At 37.7% G+C, this 26,635-nt stretch overlaps 1 protein-coding gene and 1 long non-coding RNA gene across 3 annotated transcripts in view; one reads left to right on the top strand and one right to left on the bottom strand.

Annotated features, from left to right (window-relative positions):
- LOC132127215 (CD166 antigen homolog) overlaps nt 1-24,452 on the bottom strand; it is a 71,969-nt gene extending 47,517 nt beyond the window's left edge. For both annotated transcript variants that reach the window (XM_059538981.1, XM_059538980.1), the window contains exon 1: nt 24,211-24,452. In XM_059538981.1, coding sequence (XP_059394964.1) covers nt 24,211-24,268 — 58 coding nt within the window. In that variant the 5' untranslated portion in view covers nt 24,269-24,452. The remainder of the gene's footprint in view (nt 1-24,210) is intronic.
- Nucleotides 20,879-21,597, top strand: LOC132127293 (uncharacterized). Its single transcript, XR_009427507.1, has 3 exons — nt 20,879-21,053; nt 21,142-21,228; nt 21,469-21,597. It is a non-coding gene; the product is annotated as an uncharacterized LOC132127293 (long non-coding RNA).
- Nucleotides 24,453-26,635: the final 2,183 nt, after the last annotated feature.

Raw genomic sequence — 26,635 nt, forward strand, 5'->3', positions numbered from 1 at the left:
CTTAGATAAACCCAGGACGGAGCTGTGTGGGACACCACAAGCCTGTGGCAACAAACCGACCAGGGGGACGGCAGCAATGCTGAGTGAGGTGCCAGGAATGAAGGACAGAAAATAGCCACTGTACTTGAGCCTCTAAAGCAGACTCTTCTGTTCTATTAACAGCCAAAACGTAGTAAAGTTAGACAACAGAGTTTTGTGTAGCCAGACCTTTTCTTTTAGCAGAAATTATTGGCAAAAAACTATTGTTTAATTATTTTTATTTTATTTCTTTTCATTATTTTATTTTATTTTGGAAGACACTTCTATACAAAGCAGGTTACATTTTTTATCTTTTACATTTTTTCATATTATGTTGAAAGGCAATTTTTTTATGTTTTTGTAAATGTTTAACATTTTTAAAATATGCAGTTTTGCACTCCCTAAATTGAACCCATGACCTTGACGTTGCTAAAACCATGATTTGTTTGAACTTCAGGAATGTCAATACAAGAATGATTACTTTGTCCTCAAAAAAAAATAAAAACTCTCATTGCATCAAACCGTTAGGACTACCTGAAAAACATGTCTTTGTTTTCAGGCAAAATGGTTGCTACCCACTCCTGAAAGTTGCGTAGCATCAGCAAACCAGATCTGAACTGCCAATTTCAGCCATTTTTGTACATAATATGCATCTGATGGTCAATTTTTTCTTCCAGGGTGAGACAATTTAACACCATCAATATCTAGCAGACAATGTTAACATCTCTTCCAAGACAGCACCGAAAGAAATACTGTGTGGAAGAACTTTGATGTTAAGATAAATTAATTACTTTCTTCTTCTGAGGACTTGTGTGTGTGTTTCTTTATAAAGGATGTGTGTTAATGACACGTCAGTTTATCTTCCTCCCGCTCTGAAATTACTCTTGGGCTGTGCAGAGGTGGATCTTCATATAATTAAAATATGCTAATGCCGTCCATGCATTTATGTCTAACAAGTTTCAGTAAATTAAAGGAGCGAACTACAGACCACGGTGATAACTCACAACCAATCACGAAGAGGTGATGATGTAAACAAATGAGGGCCATTTAGTTTCATGAAAGTTCTATGAGGTTCTACTTCCCTAGCTCTGCTTAGGACCTGGAGCTGTACGAGAAAACGGAGGAAGTAATTTCCAAAGCTACACGAGCATTTGATTGTGTTTATCCAAACACTCATTATTTTCACACTTAGTTTTTTCCTTGCTTATCTAAAAACACGCTCACTCAAACTCCTCCAGAACAACATTCATAACTGCATTAGTCACACAAACACAGACTTTCGCCTGGAGACCCGATTGACTGTCTAGGCCAAAGCCATTTGTGTGTCGTTATAATCAATCATTTAACTGGTTCTAATGGAAAAAAAGGACACAAGCAAACAAACAGAGCAAGAATCGAGTAAATCACCAATCCAACAGAAACCTCCCAGCATCCCATTATGTACTGAACCACTGTTTAAGAGAATCTCACAAATGCTTAATGTTTGTCAGTGATTAACATTTGATATTTGAGACCGTTTGAGTCCGTTTCCACTGGAAAACACAAAGCCGATCATGTCGGTCTGGAACGCGTTAAGCTTGTGTGGTTCAGAGACTAATCCAGCTGTTTAAAAACCCAGAGATGGATATAATTCTGATTAGGGTAGCGGATCAGAGGAGATATATTTGGACCATTGTGAATACCCAAAGGAACACAAACGGCAGGAGCCACTTTTGTCTCTTCTGTGTGTCATAGATATAATTGGCAGAAACTCTCGCTAGTTAGGTCTGAGTGAGAACTGAGAAGGTGTAAATTACCAGTGAGCATAGCGTGACTTTTAGGCTGCAGTGTCTCGGGCTTCAAAACTGCATTTGCAGAGATTGTGTGTTTAAGATGGATATCAGGAACTCTCTGCAGACAGGGGTGGGAGGTCAGAAAGAGAAACTTCAGATGCCGCCCATAAAATTTATGCTGTCTCTAACATCAGAGGGTAGATATGAGCATTGCTTGTCTATATAAATCCATCTAGAGCAGCGCTGCCCTTCCTTCTACACCTCCTCCAGGATGGATTCTTGATTTCATTCACATGATTTTTTTGGCCCATTGTGAATTAAACACGGTCGTGTTCAATACAATGGCATGTCGATTACCACAGAAAAAATATTTTGACTCTTCCCTTGTTTTTTTTTGTCACAAAAAAGCAAAAATCCAGGTTATGATGAAGCACATACAATGGAGGTGAATGGGGTCACTTTTAGGAGGATTTAAAAGCAGAAATTAACTTCTATTATTTGTTTGTGTGAGATGTTTAAAGGGATAGTGCTCCCAAGAATTGAAATTTTGTTATCATTTACTCACCCTCATGTCGTTCCAAATCTGTATGAGTTTCTCTCTTATATTGAACATAAAAGTGAGTAAATGATGACAGTTTATTTTCTAAAATAGTCATTTTAGGGTATTAGTGTTTATGGGTATATTGTAATGCAACTGGATATAACTTTATAACTTTTTCTGGATATACAGAAATTCTGGATATTTATAAAATTTAGTTAGCACACATTGATTATATCTTGTGGCTGTACTAACTGAAACAGTGGGTATTTTAACATTTACATATTGGCCCCATTCACTTACACTGTTAGCGCCTCTCCGTAACAGATTGCTTGTTTTTTTTTAAGAAAAGGAGGAACAAGAGTAAATGAATTTTTATGGTAATCAACATGATGCTACAAGCACTGATTATATAATCCAGAATATTCTTTTACGTGAAAGAAATGGCAACTTTTCTGACTGTCTATGTCTTTCGAGACTCCTTCTAGGTGGTGCTTGTAGAAGCTCAAATTCATTTCACCAAGCAGAAAAATGCTTTGAGCAAATGTGTTTTGTTTGCTTGGGTAACAGGTTTCATTTAAGGAGGTGCACACAATCAGACAGAAAAGCTTTAGTACACTGAGCACATCCTCTGTTTGAGAAATAAACCTGCTGCCAAGGAAGACTGTGCTTCCCTTCTGTGCTTGCCGTCTTTGACGTCCATTTGAGCTTTTGGATTTTTTCTTTGGGGGTTGGAGGAGGGGGGCATGTCGTAGCCTTATGTACAATGATGTATCACTGCTGCCATTTGCAATTACTATGAAAGCAATGTGGCACGGGCAGCCCCTCAGTGAAAGAGCAAAGAACAAACAAAGAATGTTACATATGGTACAATACAGCCATTCACCCAAGAGTGCCAAACAGGGACCTACAGTTAATCTGAAAAGAATTCTTTGAGAGTTTCTATATTGAAGAACATCCATATTTATTCACAGTATCTGGAGTAAAACATCTTGCCGTCTGTGCATCATACACTTGCTTTATTACCGTATTTGCTAGCAATGCCTCGTATTCGCTGCTGGCGACGGGAGGATGGAAAACGGAATGATTTTGTAATGGCTTCTGGCACATCCATTATTCAATATGAAATACCTTGAAAGTTTATTTTACTGTGCTTCGTCTCGCACTTCGAGCTGCCATTTCATATGTGGCTAAATTGATTCAGCAGTGTTGTGTGGTGTGAACCGTTCTGGCCAATTTATCATGCAAAAGGTAAGCCCGAGTAACAGAGGACATTGGGAAAGGGAGATACAATGGCGATTGTGTGGGCACGCGCTGATTGGTTTTTAAAAAGGTTCTCCAGCCAGTTCTCAGCAGATAAGATGGCCATTATTGGCAACAGAGTTTAGATCTTCAGAATTGACTGAAGCTTTTTTTAAATCAGGAGCCTGACAGTGTGAATCAATATCTGCATGGTCTTTAACGATACAGTTGGATTGACTAATTCCATGACAATGATTCACAGACTTATGGAAACCAAGGCCTTCTCAATCAAACAGCAATGAAAAACAAAAACAAAGCTCAAAATATGCTAAGGAACTTGCGAGGCGAGTCTTATAATTATTGTTCTATATTTACATGCAGAATGATGGAATGTTGAGCATCAGGTAAGGCAGCTTTTGCAGCATGCAAAGAAAGACAGATTGAAACCGTGGGAGAGTAAAAGTGACTGCGAGGAAGAAAAAACACAATAGCTCAAAATTGAGGGAGCAGAAGGGGGAGTGCTGGTGGCAGGAGGCGAGGTTGAGAGGCAGTGCCACCAATCTAGTTATAATCCCATGTAGTGATTGCTCTGCAAAATTTAGCAATTATACCAGTTCCTTTTTCACCACAGACTGGTATACAATCAGACTGCACTCTTTTAATGCTGACCAAAAAAAATGCCCACTGTATTACTGCCATGTCAATAAGTCAAAAAGTCAATTTAAGCTTATTAACATCTTAATAAGGAAATCCAGATTCTTCTATTTTTCAGCACACACTTGCTACATTAATCATGTTATTAATAAAATGACTTTTAATCACATGCTGTTGGGTAAGATCCAAAAGTCTGAGACCACTAACTGAATACAATTTTTCTTAATTTTAAATCATACATGTATGCTCAGCATAACAGTTTGAGTTTAAAGTTGAAATTCTGAATGCCTTGATATAAATTTTCCTACAAAAAGAAACATTTTGTTAAATCTATTCACCCTCTTGTCATTCTAAACCAGTATTTTGTATTTATATTTGTATTTTATCATTTATTTTACTTGAATCAAAATCTTTACCACATTATCCAACACCGTTATCTCATAAAGTAAGGTATTACTGCCAGTATTTTTGCTATAGTTATTTAAAAAGTGGTTAAAAAAAAATAACAAGACATTTCATTTTGCAGATAACAAAAGTATTGAATTTTCAGATCCAACAACATTGACTGTCATTGCATGGGGAAAAAAAAATGTTTCAATTGTGTGAAATCATTAAGATCTTGGCCACATCAGTTAACTGCAGGCAGAAGCTAATGATCAGTGAGAGCTGGGGAGAGAGTTTCTGAACTGGTTTGGATCTAGGGAACATGTGTTGAATCATTTACACTGTTTACTTTGTGCATCAGAAGGTGTTAGACTCATGCATGTTATTTTAATAATCTGAGAGAGAGCAGAAATACCATTCCCACACCAGTCAGCTGTATAACAGCTTCAGGCTTTTTAAACATAATGTGCATCCTTTTTTTCTTACCGCAACATACTTTGACAATGTAAATGTAATAGCAGTAAACGTGACAGGATTTGTAATGCTTATCTTATGTAAAACAAATCTATTGTTCTAATTCATATTTATTTAATATGAATTTCCAATATCCTCTTTGAACAGCTGATGTCTTTGAAATACATCAAACACTGAGAATAAATAATTTTTTATTTTTGGAAAGCCAATAAACCAATGATGCCTAATGCATAGAAACCCGTGCTGTACAATTATATTCTGACAACAATCCCTTCTGGATCTTTAAGTCCGTTAGACCCAAAGTTCAAGGCCATGGAAAACCAAAAGGTCAGTTTCTGAAAGTCCTTTTCAGTGCATATTTATGATGAAGCGGTTTCAAAAAGACATGCTGAGAACTATGCTAGTCTACAGTCTCCCGCTTTAGAAGCAAAATATCACTTGTGGCCTTTCTTTAAAATACGATTTGATTCAAGACCTGCTCATTCAAAAGAATATGAAGCCTAGTCATAAGTTGATCTCGGCTGGGGATTGGATGAAGAAATGAAATCTGCCTTAAAACTTCAAAGGCTCAAAACCTTGCTGTCCGGCACACTTTCCAGACCATTGCTCCTGGCAAAAAGGGTCAAACTGGGACTTTTTATGATATAACAAAGCTTAGAAAGACAGGGTAACTTTCAGAAATACTTTAGTATGATATTCCAGCACTAATTTTCAATAGGGATTATTTTTAAATCCGCTCAACTCAAATTTTAAGTGCCATTGTGGCACACAGCACAGCTGAAAAATAGATGTAGGCCTTGGAACAGCGGTATTCAACTGCTTATGAATTCACCTGAATAGGGCTGCTGGCACACAAAAAAGCAACGATGAAGCTGATTATTTTCATTGCTTTCCAGTGTGTGTGTGTGTGTGTGTGTGTGTTTGTATGAGCAAAGGCACATCTGTTTTTGGGGTATGTGTGAGATTTGAGTGGGGAGGTCATTGCATGTCTGTGTCTGTGTGCGTATTAGAAGGGAAATGGAATTTTACCCTGAAGCCATCTGACTGCATTACACTTTGAAGACAGAACCATTTTGTTGGTCCTAACCACACCCTCGAACAGCCCCCTTTCCCAGTGGACTGCAACAGACTTTATCTCTATTGTAATTTCTACAAATCATAATTAGGGATGCACGATATATTAATACCATATTGCTTGTCAGCAAATATTAGACATTTGTAATGTACTGGCATCAGTTTTATTTTTGTTTCATTTATCATTATATATAAATATTTAGAATCAGCTTTAATTTTTTTATTGTATTTTTTCATTATTATGAATTAATTTAAAATATTTCTATTTAGCTTTATTTTATTTCATTTTAAATTATTGTTTTAGTTTGATGTTCTATCTATTTACTTATTTAGATAACACTAGTATAGAATTTTAATGTGTCATTGTTCAACCATAACTATAAAAAAAAAAAAAAAAAATAAAAACATATTGGCTTACTGTACTGCACAGAATTTTAATGTCATATGCATCCCTAATCACAATCATGAGACTGCTTTAATATTGTTTTGTTTTTCAGATGGCAGTAAGAGTGAATGGAGATCCACCAGAGAATTCAAACTGAATTGAACAGAATTACAAAAATAATAGTTTTCAAACAGATTCTTGGTAAAAAAAAAAAAAAAAAAAAAAACTTTTTTTGCCATTGGTCAAACAAACAGTCCCCATTTTCATTAACTAACCTTAACAAAGATTAATAAATAGAGTAATAAATGTATCGTTCATTGTTTGTTCATGTTAATTAACTAACATTAACTAATGGAACCTTATTCTAAAGTGTTACCACAACATCTAAGACAAACTTGATGCTTAAATGAAACATATGTGAGCCTCTGGGAGAAGCAGTGCCTTCTTCAACTCTCTGCACAACTGCCCATTATAACAGTGCAAAAACATTACTATTGTAAATGACTGACAGAGAAATCAGAAGCAGCTGAAGGAAAGGGGTGTTTATCATGTGAATGTTTGCTGTTTTTCTTGAAATATTGTGTGAAAGCATTGAACGGACAGAAAGAGGAGGGTGAATGCAGGACACAAACATCACTTGTATAGAAACATCAGAGCTTTCAACTATCAGGTTCCTGCAGCCAAACCTTCAGTTCCTTCAAAGCAGGCAGTTCAGAAAGACCTTCAGACACCTGATGTTTTTGTTCAAATACTTGTCAGGCCTGGGCACACCTTATGGCATCACTATACTGTAGATTTCATTTTATTTAAAAGCAGGGGAAACAAAGCCAGGGCATGTTCTGAACTGGATGAGAAGATAAAGTCAGCTTTGCTTTGTAGTTTTAATCATGCAGAGGGATGCAGCATAGCCACTGGCAGCGAGAGCCAGGATGAGGGCAGCCAGTTTCCTCCCAGCCGTTTTACTGCACAGCTCCTGGGGGCACTCAGGATTCAGTTACCACAACAGCACAAGCTAAGATAAGATTTAAAAACACTTTCCCTGGCCAAGAACAAGAAATGAGCCCCGTATTCCAATAAAACCCAAACACCTGAGGAATATCTGAGCAAAATCAAAACAATATTGAATATGAAGGAGCGCTTTCTCTTTAGAGCTTTGTGTTGGAGTTTCTGCTCAAGTCATGTTTGTTTTGAGTCGAAATGATTGGTAATTCAAATTACATGACAAAGAGAGCTTTATAAGTCTAAATATTTTAAGAAGGATGCTAAACTACATATACTGATTTTTTTAAGTGACCATGAAAGTTACATCCATATGCCAATATATCACAACTAGGGACAGTCTTCATGAATGATTTGAATTGAATCATTCATTGAATTAATCAAAGAATAACTGTTAATGCAAATTATATGACAAAAAAAAACTGTTAAGGCAAATTACGTGACAAAGAGATCTTTACATTTCTAAATATTTTAGGCAGGACCCAAAACTATACTGTCAGTCTGTGCATTAGTTGTGAGAATTTTATGTGATCTTTTCTGCAGTTACATCGATATACCAGAAGGCTACAACTAGCGACAGTCTTTTGGAATGATTTAAAATCAATTATTCATTGAAATCAATGAAGAATAACTCTTTAATGCAAATTATGTGACAAAAATGGCTGTTAATGCAATTTGTGTAATAATGCAAAAACTTCATATTCTGGTATGCCTGTTTGAGTCATTCAGTCATCTGTTTTGTTCAAAAGCATTAATTCATTCAGTGACACCACTGCTATGTGCTGCTTGGAGACCCATGCACATTATTAGTTTTGGCTCTATTATTAACTTGACTGGCCGATCAAAAATAGACAAAACAATTGGCAATGTGGTGTAAATATAATTCACTCAATGTAAGCTTGTTTAATGTGTGTATATCAATATCACAGTCAAAATAGTAATGATGGTTTAAATATCTATTTACAATTCTATCTACAACCTAGGCATACGTTTCTCAAACAAATATATAAATAGAGATATAGAGACTGCATCTTTAGCTCTTAGCTGGAAAACAGTGTTGAGGTGTTTAGCAGATGAGAGGGGAAGTATCTGCACTGCCCCCCAGGATGGTACAGTGTCTGGATAAAATAGATCAACCATAGCATTGAGCCATTGGTTGCCTCAGCTCATCTGAGACACGAGAGCCACTGGGGTAAGTTCATGAAAAGGATCAAACATGCTCCAAAGCTTTACAGAGATATGATACGTTACCCTTCCGCATGCCTGAGTTAGCAGTGTGCAAGAAAATAAGAGAAATGATACTGAAAGTTCTAGTTTCTGCAGCCTGAACTGAATAAAAGAGACTTTGAGCCAAATGAAAAAGGCTGATGACCAGCAATGGGTCAAGGTTTGGCAAGTTAGCATGGAATAGTTAATGCTAGCTGATAGATGCCATAACTATAACTGACCAAAAAGCATCTTTCTTTATTGACATCTGTTCCGAAGTAGCTGTGTGTTCTGATAAAATAGTTTTTTTGGCAAAGATGTAATAATGGCAAATATTATCAGTGTCAGATTTTGTTTGGAGGGTTCTAAAAAAAAATCTTTAGATTTTTTACTCATCGTCATGTCTTTCCAAATCTGTATGAGTATCCATTTAATGGCATCAATGTACTAAAAGTTTTCTTGTCTGCTACATTTAACGTCACAGCTCAATATGGTTGTTGGTGAAGGGCTTGAGACTAACAGGGTTTTTGTGGTGACCTCATCCAGTCAGTAATTTCACTGAGATCATTGGGGATACTATGATGACTAAAATCTGAAATAAACCCATTAATGCTGTTTTGCTTTCTGAGCTTTTGCTTCATTTTAAGACAAACTTCCTGTGAACTTACTGAGCATCAGACAGAAATAAAAAGGGAAAAATTCAGCCCTTGTATTCCTTGGTTTTGCGTCCATGTGAGGAACATTGTGTTTCGTAGGTCAATTTCATTACAGTTTTTCTCAGTCGCTTTGGTACATTTCTCGAATCAAACTCACAATTTGCAAAACAGTAAGTGCATTTCTCAAAACAACTCGTACAAATAGCAAAACACCATGGATTACCTGCAAAAGCCAGTCTCTTGCTCAAAATCCTTAGTTCATCTCTCAAAAACAAATATCTGTGTCAATGAACATGTCAGTGCCATCGAATGACAAGTCCTTGTGTCATAGTTTTACGGATAAGACAGTCAAATTGCTTAGTCATGTTGTCAATATAACTGTACTCTGGAGAGATGTTCTGATGTAAACTATAGCAACATTTTGGATGACAGTTACTGTATTGAACAGTATGCAATATCCTTATGTATGCCATATATCCATTTCAAAAGTACAAATTTACACATTACTGTATGTGGGATATTGATTGAAAGAGACTGGATAGAATTCCCAGTTACACTTTTACTAGTGGTCTGGCCAACAAAAAAAAAAAAACTTTACAATGTCATTGTCATATAGAAAAGGAAAAAGAAATACGGGCACAAAGATGAAAATAAGTCAATTGTCAGAATGTGTAACTCTTGTGTTGTCCTCTGTCTATATAGTATAGTAAGCTTTCCAACTGAAGATTCATGAGATGAACCTTTGAGCTATTTCAGAGAAATGGTTTATCATTGGTTTATCATCTACATTCTCCTCATTAGTAAATATTCACTTGCACAATTCATGCCAAATTGACTAAGTCTAATAATAATGTGTAAAAAAAAAAAGTTTATGTCAACTAGATTAACCATTTTGCATGTAATGACTTATACGATGAACTAAAGACCCAATGTTTTGGGGGGTAAGACTATTGCACAGAAAACTATATAATAAATTTTGAGCAACATGACATTAGCAATGTAGGAAACAACAGAGAATTGTACATAATCATTTGCATGGATGTACCAAAGCATTTGCAACTTGTTCAAAGAAATGAGAAACTGCTTTTTTGATGTGCACAAGTGACACAATGATGTGAGAATTGAACAGGTAGTTTTGAGAATTTAAATTCTGATCTGAGAAATGTACCAAAGTGACTGAGAAAAACTGTAAATGACAGCCAAAATGCGGTCATGAGACCACTGCATGGGACTGAATCAAACAAATACTTCAGCTTGTGTCTCCTATATATAGAACAGCAGAAGATTAGTGCACTGCCCAGAGAAAAATACATCGCCTCTTATCTCCAAGGAACACACTTGAAGAAATCTTTTCCAAAAATGTGTGTGCAGCTCCAACCAGAGGGGGATAGGTTGAGACGGGGAGCAAGAAAAGGAATTAAAACTCTCCACCTGCAAATAGTCCACCTAAGATGCTGGGAATACCAAAGGCACAGGCTTTTAGCTTAAATACCTTTAGTATGAGATCTACGATAAGTGCTCAAAGACCTCCCAAGAATGGTGTTATCTCTGACCTCTTTGAATGCGTTTACAGGTATTTCCAAATAAGGATGTAAAAAAAAAGTGGAAGTTGGTCAGCTTGTGCTTAAATTTAGTGTGCTATCACCCTAAGCTTTCAGTGTGGATGCTAGCTGACAGCAACAAAGTTCCTTTCAAATATATAATGTGCTCATGTCGCTGGAACGGCACTTCAGAAGATGGAGTGGAGTCCTTAAAGTGCACTGAATGTGCTGGTGACTTGTTATAAGCAGCAGAATTATTTATGTTTATACATTTATGAATAAACCCCAGATATATCACAGTAGTTTTAAGATCAGCTGTCGGATGTGTTAAAAATCTGAAATTAGGACCAGACAAAATATACAGTGTTTGGTTAGCATTGTAAAAAGAAGGGGGAAAAACATCTGACTGCAATCTCTTTTCCTGTTTCTTTCTCTTGCACAGTGGCTTTTAGTTCACATAATGGCTAATATGGACACTTTGAACCAAATAGTTAGCCCTGCTATTAAAAAGCTGCTATTTCTAAGGCAAAAACCATGGCTTTTAGCTGTTACACAACCCAATTCTGTGGAGGTTAATGTTGGATGTGCAATTGCCTCATTTGCTGTGAGGAAAATTAAAGGACAGGTCAATATGATTATTAGAACAGCATATTAAAGTGGAGGCTATGGGGTGACAAAATGGCAGACTACTGGTATAGCAAGGCCTACAGGGCACTTTCAGATATACCACTCCAGCAATTTTCTTTTCTAGTGGCCTTCTACGAGCACAGCTTCCTCAGACTTTATATTCAGCATAGCACACTCTTCGTTTTCCTTCACGCACATCTACGGGACTTTTAACATAAGGCCCATTGTACTTGACCCCTCTGGAAGGTAAATAAATCCATTTGTGCTGAATGCAGAAAGTGCTGTCACACAGGATGAATAAAGAAACAAGGGATTTTGAGGAAAAGGAGGGAGCGAGCGAAAAGGGCAAACACCCAGAGGTGGGATTTATTGAATAAATAGAGAGACGGATCCGTCCTAAAGTTTCCCTCAAACGACACTGAGAGAAGAAAGACAAAGTCAGATCAGTTAGGGATGACTGTTGCTTCATCCTGCTCTCTGCGGTACTTCCATCACAAAAGCATCAACAAAACAAGGGAAATGTGTGATGTCGGTGCAGAGTGTGTAAAAAATAAAATAAAATCCCACAACCATTAAATTTGCATTTGAAGGAAGATAAAGTCCCGCTCATGAAGACAGGAATTTTGGGAGGCGTCACAAAAGCCCCTTAGGCCAACGTTCTCGATGTGCCGAAACAGGTTTAGGAAGGGGGAAAAAAAGCAGGCTTCTTTTTTCCTCGATGTGAACCGAAGCAGATGTGCACCGGTTGTGTGTACATAATCAGCCATTTGCCTCTACTCAAACTTTCAACCTTTTAAAATCGCATTAGAACGGTGCACGCTAAAACAACATGGAGCTCTGAGGGAGCTCCTCCAGCCTGCGAGAGCTGGAACTAATTTATCGCATGAGAGGACGCTTCTTCCCCTGCCTCTTGGGAGCAGAGCAGGTCGGCTGCCTGCCCTAATAATTTCCACCATGAGGTTTACTGAATGTTTATCCTGTCAGAAATCCAGTGCTATCTGACTATGGCATGTAAAGTCATGCCGGAAAGCCATTTTGGAAATTTGAAAAGGGAATAATAAATTGAGTCGAAATTGATTTTATATGCCATGCATCTTTGGGAAACCTTTTGTTTGGCAATCCTTAATGATACTCCTACGTGTGATTTTAGTGGGCATGAACTTGCAGTTGAACTTCCTCCTCTGAAATTTGGGTTCAAGGTTTTCATCTCCACAATGTTATTTTTTATCGTGCACTCTTTCATCCGCAGCCTCATCCTCCCTTTCGCTCCCACCAGTAACCCTTTTAAATCACATAACCAGTTTAATTTATTACAGAGGCTCACAAAGACAACAATTCAGTACCTCTGAGCATGATTTAGTGGGAGGTGCTAAAAAGGGATGTGAACATGAGGGAAGAGGCCACTAAATTGTAAGTGGGAATAACATTTGACCCTTTTTCATTAGAGCTATGTACCAAGAGAAACCGCATGGTAAAGATGGATGACGTACATCTAAAATGGACCTATTGACTTAAAAAAGGCTCCCACTTCCTCTTTCGCTATTAACCTCTGCTGCAATTGAAACTACCATGCGTAATTCCTGTCTGGGGGAGCTTTTTCTGATTGTACCAGGGTTGAATTTTAAATATAGTTAGAAATTCTATTAACATTTACTCACCCACATATTGTTTCAAAACTGTATGACTTACTTTCTTCTGTGAAACTCAAAAGAAGAAATTTGTAAAAATGTCAGTCTCAGTGGGTTTTTTAATGTTCCACAGAAGAGTCATACAGGTTTGGAATGACTGGGGATGAATAAAGACTGGAATACCCTTCACAATTTTTGCCCTGATTTTCTCGCAATTTACAAGTTACGATTTAAGTTGATGAATCTCAGAGCCACTCTGCAGATTAGCATTGACAGATTCCACAGAAAATCGCATAGTGTATGATGGTCACAGACTAGACTATGAGACTTCCATCCAGCCGGAGGATATCAATTTTTTTTGGCTCAAACCATGTTTAAGTTCATATTTGAGTTACTGTGTCACCATGCCACACTGCAAAGGACACTGAATTGGAATGATAAAAAGAGGACTTTACCTGTGTTGTAAATTTTATAATTCTGCTGGGAAATGAAGTGTTCTTTCATCCTAGTCAGTTTATTCAACATACATGTTTTTATAGTTTATATGATAGTTCACTCAAAAATGGGTTTGTGAACTACTAGAAAAAAACAGACTATAAAATTTTTGATTATGTGAATTTTCATTTATTTTAATTCCACTTCTATTAAAATTCAACTGGAAATTAAATGGCATTCTCAATTCAATTCAAGTATAAATGGCACAACCTTATGCTCAAATCTGAAAAAGAAATGCTTTCAATTCAAACAACTAGACTCATTGTGAACCTAAGGAAAGAGCAATTAAAGCTCTAAATGTTGAAAATTCATCTCTTCCGCTCGCAATGTATGTGCCGACCGTCTCTGAATAGGGGCACCACCCGTCAAGCTCACGGTTCACCCCACATTACCTTTAATAGATTTAACCAACGTCAGTGCTTCCTCATTCACCCTGACAGCTCCGGGAGATCCCGTCCCAAACCCATGGAGCTCATGGGTACTCTAACCTTCTTTCCATCCGCCTCTCTCACTCTATCCGGAACAGATTTAAGAGAGGGGGGAAAAAACTTTTCCTTCCTCTGTCATGCCCTTCTGGTTCAAAGCGTCACTTAAAGAGGCGAGAGTGGCAGACAGGAATGTCTCCTCACACATGGAGAAATGCAATCTGCACATCACAGACAGCATCAAAGCGATGGACCCAGAATGGGAATCCGGTTATCGTGCGTCTCCATGGCTGCCAGAAAGGTTGTGTGGCTTTGAATGTCAGCCTGAATTGAAGCGCTCAAAGCCTCAGATGGATATTTGACAGAATGTGATTTGGCGGGAGGGAGACAGGCTAAGGGCCGTTACAACTCGCAACCTTTTGTAGACGGATCTAAATGCCAGGACAAACATTTGACATTGATGAAATAATATCCTCCAGACCACCATTAACCACTATATGTGAACAAGCAGCCTGATGTATGTAAATCCTTTTCTGGGGGGTATTATCGACCTCAAAACGTATGGCTTAAAAAGTCTCTGCTCAAAACGCACCATGTACATTTCATAAGCGCAAGTGGTAAACATACTCAAATTGGTTCTACACTGTGATCTCTGAACTGATCGATACAACAACCCTGAAGAATGGGTGACTTATGACTCTTGCGCTTTAAGCAAACTTATAAATAACATTCCGGCAGCCACATAATTGCCCGCTAAAACTATATTGAATGACACAAGGTGGCCTCGCCATAGACCGACTCTTGAGTTACCGCCAAAAAGTGCATGTTAAAAAACACGTTGTCTAACTAGATGCTTGTCTAATCGATAGCCATCCCCGGACCCTTTCATTGACTGCCACGTCAATATATTTATATCACCAGCCCATAAATGAGCAAGAGTGGCCCAAAAGAGTTAGTTATGGCTCTTTAAACCATCCCATTAAACTCAAGATGGGATAAAAAAAAAAACTCTAAAGACAGGAAGATTTGTTTTCCACTCATTAACATTCTGCTTACATCCTATCATGCTGCCAAATGCCGCTGGGGTGTGGTCTGCAAGAATAACTGATATTAATAAAGAAATGCAAATAAACTTATCAGAGTCCAATCGCTACATTTTATCAGCTTTCTGCATTCTGTTAATGAGCAAAAACTGGTGAGTTTGACGCCTACAGTCGGTTTAATCACAGCTGTTGATCAGAAAACACTCAGCTTCGAGAAGTGAAAAGCAGGTCTGCCACCAGGAGAGCTTGAATAAACATTATTGCCACTTCCATATTTGATAGCACAGATGAGAATTCGGCTGTCAAAATGACTTTATTGTGTACAGCACACAAAAGTTAGCACACTCATTTAAAACTTATCTCTGAACCCTTGAAATTGTGTCTCCCTGCTGTGCATCGCTACACTCCTTATATGCATAACAATATTAATGCGAGAGAACAATATTCCCTCAATGCAGCACTTAAGACCACCAAATGCCTTTTATCAACCAGCAATCTTGGGAAAAGATGTTTTAGAGCTGGTAACCAACACAGCATTTCATCAGCGTACAGAACCTAATAAGCATTCCCTTTGATTATGAGGCAAAAGGAGGGTTGTTGGATCAGATGAGCATACTGTAGATAAGACCGGCTGAAGTCTCAGGGGGCCATTTTGGGCAGTGCAGACAACTGGTCTTCCTTCTCAGCAATGCTGCGATTAATCCATTAGCAAATGGGGAGTGTCTGATGGACAAGAAAGACAAAGGAGGGATATGTATATGTGTGTGCATGTGTTCATGGGAGAGCAGATGCTTGGTCCAACACATGGCTTAAGTAATTTACTATAAAAGCCTGTGATGGAACATAAGTGTGCATGGATGCATGTGCATGAGTGGTCGGGAGGGAATTTGAATATGAATAAATGATGACATAATGGCCTCTCACTTCAGCCTTTTTAAATGGTTGGTCAAAAGGACATTTTGAAACCTTAACTGCCTGTCTCATCCAAGCCTGGATCCAGTAATTTCAGAATAATACCCACAATCATTTTAGCACATGAAACATTGTTCACTTAGTCTATGCTCTCAGGTTTTTTTTTCTCTCTGCCCACCATTTGAGACGAACAAAGCCCCAAAGCTGTAAAATTAGCTTTTACCATATGCTTCCATTGGCTCTTCCTGAAAGCAGTACCATAGTTAGGCTTAAACTAAATGAATATGCAAATATGAATTAGACGTTTCTTTTCACTACATGGGTTTTCCTGTTTGATATCTAAGTGGAACTGACATTAATCAGCTCAAGCCCTTGCCTGCCAATAAACAATGACAAAATATTCCCCCATCAGGCCACGGTGGCATGAATATTTCACTTGAATGCTTAAATGATCAGATGTGGGATTTCCTGGTGGAGGTGCGGTTTAGTGTCGGTCTGAATGTAATTAGGTTTTTTTTTCATCTCTCGTGATAAACAAAGGCCTGTGCTTTCTGGTTCACTGAGTGTTTCAGTTCCTCCTCACCAGTCATATGCCATTTAGAGTGATGTCACTGATATGCAACGGAAATAAAAATACAGCTCTGGTTTCAGTGACCCTTACTTAACCCCAACAGAAATTTTACAAATGCACATTAAGGAATCTCCAATAATTTTTATTTATTTAAAATATTACTGTGATTTCTGAAACCCCTTCAAGCATTCTACTAAATCTAATCCACATTCATCAGTGCTTTAATCATGCAGCTTTCAGAAAGAGGGGAAAGATTTTTCATAATCAGAGTAAGTAAATGTTTCATCAGCCAGGCTATTTAATAATCGACAAATTAAATAATGTATTCAGGAAGCTGCACGAAGCAGGTTTTTGCTATAAAATACATCTAGAGCACATTCCAACCACTAAGCTCGCTAAGATGGCAGAGATGCTTTACCTGTTTGCATACAGGTGATCAGTCTACTGCTGACAGCACTCCAGAGAAGCTGACCTTTCCAACACACAACCAAAAAGAGCCAGAGGGTCGTAACAGCAAATACCCTTTGAGTGAAGGCTATGGGTTGTGTGTGTGTTTGTTTGGGGTGGGGGAGAACTCTTTGAAACTGCCCACATAGCTTACAGAAATGTCTATGTGGGGGAAACAGATCTATACATGCCTTACATCTCAGGATAAATCATGACATGTCATGTTCTGTCACTTAGAAACTACACTAGGAAATATTGAAGGATGGTATGGGTTCCCCAAACAAGCCACACCCATCACCCTGTCAAATCAGACAGAATCCCACAACAATAGCCTGAACTCAAACTGTAGTTTCCAATGAATTTCCAGTGCATTGATAATCAGCAACATATTCTTTGTCATACAATAAAATTAAATGAAGTTCTGCAAACAGACCGACAAACAAGTGTTATTTTGGAAAATATCACATGATGAACATTTTCCTGCTGTGTGACAGAGCTTCTCTAGTTTTATACTGAACACATTTATTTATTAATTTATTTTTTAATTACTATTATGTATTGTACATGGCACAGAGTTTCATACCTAAAATAGTAAAAACACATTTTTAGACAGTATATGGGTAGATGACAAATAGCATGTAAATTTATTTTATTATCAACAACATTCTAGCTTCAATTTTATTTGCATAAGGGCTTTATAAGAGAAATTGTACATCTCAGGTCTGGTAATATGCACTTTTCCCCCTACAATTTAAAATGATCATTTTGCCATTTTAAATACCAATTAGTTTAATTTGAAATGGTCCTGCAGTGTGACAAATTATTTTGTAAAGCAAAAAATAATAATAACCTCAATTAATGTGTGGCCTTGCAATTAATTAATTATTACAAACAATATGATGTCTGATGGGTTTTGACAAATAAAACAGTTTCATGGCACACTCTACTAAAATACAGGGGGAAAAGAAAGAAAAGGCAGAAAAGTCAATAATTAAACAACACTGCTTGTGTTGTATCAGACACGTGCAATTAACATTAGGCTATATAAAAACAAGCTCAAATGGAGTTAACAAGGTCTTTGGCCAGCGAATGAGGAGATCTGTGTTTTGTCTGCATCTGAGGCAAGTGCAGCGCATTAAATGCCAGCACCTTTTACAGGTTAGGGTATAACGTTTATTGTTGCTATGGGCGCTTAGTTTTTTCTTGTTGTTTAATACACTTAGCCAAAATCTCATGATATAAACGATTAAGCACTTATGCACAGCACAATATTTAAAACGTACAAAAGTATTTTGGCTAGATGGCAAAAAACCTACTTCTCCAGTCTTCAAACACACACAAACAATAGCCTTAACATACATAGTGTTTGAGTAAAGAAAATGCTGTACTATTCAAACAGTTATTTGTTTATCCTTGCTTTGCAGATAAGCGGAGATCGGTCTCCTCCAGGCTGTGCGCGCGCGTCAATCTGAGTGAAGGTGCATGAAGTGACGGCTTGTTCCGGCACAAATTAAGCCCTGGTATTTCTACCCATATATATATATGGGTAAAAATACATATATATATATATATATATATATATATATATATAGTAGGCCTATAGTCAAAGTATAAAGTATAGACACTGAACTTTTGAAATTGAAAAAGGCTGATTGATAGACAGACAGACAGACAGACAGATAAACTGACAGACAGACAGACAGACAGACAGACAGACAGACAGACAGATAGATAGATAGATAGATAGATAGATAGATAGATAGATAGATAGATAGATAGATAGATAGATAGATAGATAGATAGATAGATAGATAGATAGATAGATAGATAGATAGATAGGAAGTGCACGTATATTTAGTGGTCCATTATTCAAGAAAAAAAAAATGAACTGCCACCTCAAAGTTGTCAATCACTTTACCGCCTTAAATAGATTAAGCATAATCTATGAAGACGAATATGGACATCTCAAATAATTTTTATGAGCAAACAAGCATGTGACAGTGAAATAAAATCACACACACCAGTCAAATGGTTGAATTTGTAACACACCGCCCTCCCACCGTCTCTCTTACATGGTAAGCGCTATAATTTTCAGATATTAGTAAACAAGTGTTTAAGAGAATATTGTTCTGCAGGATATCACAGTGATGTATGATAGATGATAGTGGACTCTGTAGTTTGAGAGGATATGTTATTTATAAGGAATATAATTATATTTAAAAAATTAAACATTTTTTGAAAAAGTCATAGGTTGTGGGGTAAAACGCCCCCTAAGCTGAGGGGTAAAACGCCCCCCAGAGGGCATAGTTTCTCTCTATCATAATTACTATAATAACATATTTCTGTCTATCAAATGCTTTGTTTTACACTTAATGCAGTATAACTAGGTGGTAAAATCAAAATATTTGAACAAAAGAAAAAAAATTACCTCAAGTGAGCATTAGGCTAGCTTGATAGCACAGTTAGCTCACTGATGGAAGGTGGTTAGGTGACCCAATTATATAACATAGTGGCTTTTAATGCATTTATTGAATGTATTTCACCACATAAATATACAAATTTATAAGTTTAATATTTATTTAGGGTTTTCTGTTTGTCTTGGTGATAGTGGTGAACAAATACATCAATTATCAACCCCATAAAGGCCTGGTGTAGAAATCTCAACCTCATAAATATATTTTTTCTCTCCATATAGATGCGGACATATAAAAGAAAAAGTAACCGTGGTGCTTATACAGAGCAAGCTCTACAAAATGCCATCAGAGCGATTGAAGAGGGAACTGCTTTGAAGGCTGCAGCCCATCAATTTGGAGTCCCCCCAAAGAACTTGAGGTGGCATAGGGATAAAAAAGTTTAGGAGCCTGGATCAAAGTGTTTAGGCCGCAAAGCAGTTTTTACGTCATCATTCGAGCTCCAGTTAACTGAGCACATTCAATCAATGGAGAGGGCATTGTTTGGGCTTTCAACGATTGATGTAAGGAGGCTGGCCTATGACCTGGCAGAGAGGTTAGACTTGAACCATTGTTTTAGTTCAGAGCGCAAGATGGCAGGGAAAGACTGGTTCTATAATTTTCTAAGAAGACAAGGAACCCTGTCTGTCAGGACTCCAGAGGCGACGAGCATTTCTAGGATGGTGGGGTTCAACAGAATGAAGGTGGATCTGTTCTTCCGTATTTATGAGGATGAGCTCCATAGGCTTGGCGAAAACGTTGACCCCACCCGTCTGTGGAATATGGATGAGGAAGGTGTCCAGAATGTACAGAAGCCAAACAAAATTGTTGCTTCAAAGGGGAAGAGGAAGGTGGCAAGAGTTACAAGTGCGGAAAGAGGCTTTACTGTCACTGCTGCCTGTTCCATGAACGCCGCTGGGCAGTTTGTACCACCACTGTTCATTTTTCCAAGAAAAAGAATGAATGAGCGCCTGCTGTGTGGTGCCCCAGCAGGATCGATTGGTGGAGTGACTGACTCAGGGTGGATGGACAGTACACTGTTTCTCCAGTGGCTGAGACATTTTTGTGACACCATTGGATGCACTCCTCAGAGGCCTCATATTCTGATATTGGATGGCCACCACTCGCATAAGACCCTCGAGGCTGTGTTGCTTGCGAGAGAGCGTGGGGTGATAATGATTACCATCCCACCCCACTGCAGCCACAAGATGCAGCCATTAGACCGCACCTTTTTCAAGTCTTTTAAGGCAAAATACAACACAGCTGCAGATAACTGGATGACCTCTCACCCAGGACAACGAATAGATATTTATGCTGTGTGTGGGCTTTTCGATAAAGCCTGCTCAGCTTCAGCGTGTGTGGGGAAGGGCCAAAAGGGTTTCAAGGCCTGTGGGATGCGGCCTGTTGACAAGACCGTCTACAAAGATGAAGACTTTGAAGGAGCCGAAGTAACTGAGGGGCCAGATCCAACCCTCGAGGACAGCAGGGAGATTGAGGAGGAGATAAGTGCTGGTAAACAATTACAACTACTATTACTATAAGGCTAGTGTCATCGTCATCTTCATCATCACTAAACTGTGTGTGTGTGTTCTCTTGACAGGCCCCAGTGGATAATCCGTGGTTCCCAGCACTAGTGCCCACTCCCAACCACAGCCTGGAAAAAGTCTCCAGAGGCCAGCTGAAGATGGTAAGAAAAACTATGTATTTTAAAGAGCTTACTATAATTCGCCTTCCAGTCACTTGAAAACACAATCCAGCTGGTAATTTAATTTGTATTACAACCTCTATTACTGTTAGGCTACTGTCATTGTCATCATCATCATCATCATCATCATCATCTTATTCATCACTAAATTTTGTGTTTGTATGTGTGTGTGTGTGTGTGTGTGTGTGTGTGTGTGTGTGTGTGTGTGTGTTCTTTTGATAGGCCCCAGTGGGTTTCTGTATTCTAATGTATTTTTTATTCCTTTTTAAAGGACCAAGTCAGTCCCCCTCCTCGATTCTAGAAGAGCTGTCTCCTAGGACAAGAATAAAAAACAAGAGGCCACGAAAGAGGGCATGTAAATCTTCAGCCGTGCTGAACTCCTCCCCATATAAAAAAATGTTGGAGGACAAGATAGCTGCACAAAACAAAGGCACAAAAAAAAGTGCAAAAATGAAATGCAAAAGCGCAGCTGAAGTGAAGAATAAGAAGAAAGATGATACAGAATGCCTCTACTGTGGGGAGTTATTTTCAGTTAGTGGGGGGGACTGGATAAGGTGTGAGGGGTGCCAAAAGTGGGCACATGTAGATTGTTCCAATGAGATTCGAGGGGAATTCATCTGTGAAATGTGCATGGATAAACAGTGAATGGCTAATGAATTCATGTTTATTTATTTATTTATGTATTTATTTATTACAACATATTTGTTTGCATGGCTTAGTTATATGTATAAATATAATTGTTAAAATGGCTTTGAATGGCTAATGAATTAATGTTTATTTATGTATTTATTTATTTATTTATTTATTACAACATATTTTTTTGCATGACTTAGTTATATGTATAAATTCAAATGTAAAAAATTTGGATATGTTGGACATTTCTCAAATAAATATTCATATATATAGGCCTATACATGTTGATACATTACTTGCCTTTTACTTTTAGAGATTAAAAACTAGTCTGGTGAACTAGTTGCTGTTGATCTATAAAGCAAACTGGTTCGTAAGAAAGGGGGCATTTTACCCCACCGCTGGGGCAAAACGCCCCCTTTGTACAAAAAATATTTTCAGTCAAAATACTAATTAATTATGAAGGCTGAGCAATTTTAATATTTGGTGAATAATTCCTGCCATAGTCACTCAAAACCGGGATGGCAATTCTAGTCACATTTATGTTTTGTTTCACTATAATGTCACATTTTCCTTAAGGGGGCGTTTTCCCCCACTCTACCCTATATATATATAGTAGGCCTATAGTCAAAGTAGAAAGTATAGACACTGAACTTTTGAAATTGAAAAAGGCTGATTGATAGACAGACAGACAGACAGACAGACAGATAAACTGACAGACAGACAGACATACAGACAGACAGACAGACATACAGATAGATAGATAGATAGATAGATAGATAGATAGATAGATAGATAGATAGATAGATAGATAGATAGATAGATAGATAGATAGATAGATAGATAGATAGATAGATAGATAGATAGATAGATAGATAGGAAGTGCACGTTTATTTAGTGGGCCATTATTCAAGAAAAAAAAAGAACTGCCACCTCAAAGTTGTCAATCACTTTACCGCCTTACATAGATTAAGCATAATCTATGAAGACGAATATGGACATCTCAAATAATTTTTATGAGCAAACAAGCATGTGACAGTGAAATAAAATCACACACACCAGTCAAATGGTTGAATTCGTAACACCGCCCTCCACCTCCGCAAGCTCTCGTGAGCATGCACGCGCTCGCTGTCTCTCTTTCACCGTATGCGCACACACACAGCGCACTCGCGCGCTCAGAAAAAACTGGCCAACGGTGCTCGCGCACGTCTCAAAATCCCATAGACTTTAAGCACTGATTAACTTTACATAAACTGCGCACGCTGGGCAACAGCCATGCCTGAATGCAAGATCATTCAATCGCTTACTAAAGGGATAGCACCAAACCCGTGTGACTTTCTTTCATTTGAGAAAAACAAAGGGTAAATGAAGAATATCCTGTTCGTTTTTTTTACCCAATCTATTAGAATTAATGGGGACTTGTGCGATCAAGCTTCAAAGAGAACGCAAATCACAATGAAAGTAGCCTATCATAAATACAGTTCAAAATATTAGGCTATATTTCTAGTCATCGGCGATACACAATAGCATTGTGAATTTAATGATTCAGTTCACAAAATCATTTTAATCATTCACACTCGGTGTTTTCCGTTTGTTTCTCATACAAACCTATTGTATGACTTCAGAAGATCAGGATATATATAGCCTATATGAAACGTTCACTTTGTGTTCTTCGTAAGAAAAAAAAAAGCCACGCACACTCTTAACAACAATATGCGAGTGAGTAAATGATGACATGACTTTATTATTAATATTATTATTATTTAGCTTAACTGTCTCTTTTAGTTTCTATTGGGACTGACGCATACAATAGATCTATGACGGGGGTTTCAGAAACGCGCAGGTGTGAGGTCACTGCTGTATGATTCTGCATGTGATGTGGCTGAACCGAAACAGAAAAACGTAGCATCAACAACATTAAGTACTGTCACCCGTCCACACTAAAAGTTTAAAAACTTCTTATTCACTTTTCTTTACTGAAAATCCTTTAAGTTTGAAAGCTTTTTCGCAGTCCCCTATTGCTGGTGTTAAAATGAATGAATGTGAATGTCCGAGGCGGGCACAGATGGTTTCATCTTCGTCAGGTAGAGAGTTGACCTCTTGTTCTTAACGTGGGAGAAATTAAAAGTGCAACACATGACCTGGCAATGATTGGCAACGAACTACGGCAACGGCTTTCATAAAAACTTGTTGATGTTCATTGATGTAAGGAAGTAAAACAGTCGAATGGTCACTATAGGAACGAACCTGTTCAACAATCCTCTCGGATTACGCCAGCGATGTTACATGAAAGAATGAGATTACAATATTTTCATTGTGAATTAAACGACATACCTGGACGAAACACAGCGGCTGCTATGAAGGCACCGATAAGGCATACAACCGATTGCATCCTTAGCTATAGAAAACCCCGGCTCTCCTTTATACAGTCCGAAGAGATTTTCAAGAGAGATATGTACGTCGAAAGTTGTTTGATAGTATCGAGGGAACTCTCTGGTTGAGTGTGCTGAAAAGATCAGGCGGTTGCTCTGTGCGTAGTTCGCAGGTGAAGTCTGGACGAACAGTGGAGAGAGTGGGAATTCACACTGGAGAGTTGGGAAGCAAGCCCTGCCCCCGGACCGCCCCCAGCGACACGCCTTCTTCGGGTGAAGCCCAGTCGCTGTTGTAACGTTTGATATGCTGCTGTCAGTATCGCTGGAAAGTCCGATTAATTCTAGCGAATCACTTCTTGCGAACTGGTTCAGGGAGTCATTTAAAACCTTTCTGCATCCATATACACACACAGGCCTTTTTAATACTGTATATGCACTACAGTAACCTACGCTACTAAAGTTTGGGGTCAGTCAGCTATTTTTATTTTATTTTATAACAATGCTTTTATTCTGCTAGGACAAATTAAATAATCTAAGTGACAGAAAATATTATAATTATAAAACAAAAAAAAAATTATAATGTTACAAATTATTTTTTGTTTCATATAAATGCTGTTCTTTTAAACATTAGTTATGGGATGCTAGTTTCCACAAAAATTTTAAGCAGCACAACTGTTGATAATAATATGTGTTTCTTGAGCATTGAATTAGCATCAGAATCATTTTTAAAGGATCGTGTGACATCGAAAACTGGAGTAATGCTGAAAATTTAGATTTGCCATCAAAGGAATTAAAATATATTAAAATAAAAAATAACTTAACCCATCCAAAGTGCACACACACAGCAGTGAACACACACACACTGTGAACACACACCCGGAGCAGTGGGCAGCCATTTATGCTGTGGTGCCCAGGGAGCATTTGGGGGTTCAGTGCCTTGCTCAAGGGCACCTCAGTCATGGTATTGCCGGCCCGAGACCCAAACCCACAACCTTAGGATTAGGAGTCATACTCTCTAACCACTAGGCCACGACTTCCCCATATATGTAGTTCTGACAATAATATATACAGATAACATATGAGTGTAATTTCGACCAGTTATATTATACACAAATAAAATCTTTTCATTTTAGTCATGCAGCCCAGAATATTGGTGCAGATGAAATCTTCACATCTGAGGTGTTTCAGAAAACTGATGAGCACAATTGTTTTATAAATGCATATAATCACACAGAACACCTCACAAATAAAAATCTGTGTTCAGCAGTGTCACCCCAGTTTATTTCCCACCTTGTCACCAGACAGAGAGGCTTTGAGGAAGAAACTGACACCAACTTACACTGAATTTGAATTTGAAAATGAATGAAATGCAGCGATGAACCACCCCAATATCAAGGTTATATTTGTATAATTGCCAGTGGTCTAATGTGCCTTTTTTTTTTTTTTTTTACTATATTTCAGAAATAACATAATCTCAAACATTACAATCGCATTTGTTTTTTGTTTTTTTCATACTCTAGTGTTGTCATAGCTAATGATACTTTGTCCTATATTTTAATCCAAAATTAAGAGGTTAACAAAGTGGTCTATCAGGTGGCATTCATTTTAAATGACAGTGTTGCTTTTCTTAAGAGAGAGACCAAATGGCTTGTAGCCTAAAAGCAGTAAAAGATTCATCTTTTGTCTTCATCTTTTCAATTTGGTACAGCTGTTTCATTATGAATAACTTCCTGACCCTCCTAAATGAGGGGAAAGACTTCAAGGTCTTCTTATGTTTAGGGCATTAACATTAATTAGCTGTTTAATGGTCATAAGAGCTATCTGTTTTTTGTTTTTAATGAAGACTAATTCTTAATATTCATTTACTTTAACTGATGAAGGACCTTACAGGACCCTTCAGGTAAGAACATGTACATTTTAATATAATTAGACTTTACAAGACCCCTGAAACCAATTAACAAACCATACGATCGGAAAGCTAATAAGTCCAACTATATTTTAGCTTAATCTTTATTACAGCTACAACTTGGCTAAGTGTATTATTATTAATAGAACAGTTTGACAGCTGAAGCCACATGTTTGGTCTCAGTGTGAAATATTATGTGACATCAAGGGGTCAAGGTTTAGCTAGTTAGAATGGCCCCTGCCCTGCTGGTAGATGAAGCAACTACACCATCTGGCAGTAAATTTGTCGTCTATTCTGGCAGAATAATTCTGTTTTGGCAGAATAAATCTGTTTTTAAGTTCTGATATTATATAATATTCTCTAATATTCTCTAATATATATAATAATCACAATTGTCCATGAAAACCAGACTAGGTATTTACTATATTCATATATATGAACGCATTTTGGTTTTAGGACAACTTTGATTAAAGGTTTTGAT

This window comes from Carassius carassius, chromosome 45, assembly GCF_963082965.1.
Source record: "Carassius carassius chromosome 45, fCarCar2.1, whole genome shotgun sequence".
In the NCBI taxonomy this organism is placed as follows: domain Eukaryota; kingdom Metazoa; phylum Chordata; class Actinopteri; order Cypriniformes; family Cyprinidae; genus Carassius; species Carassius carassius.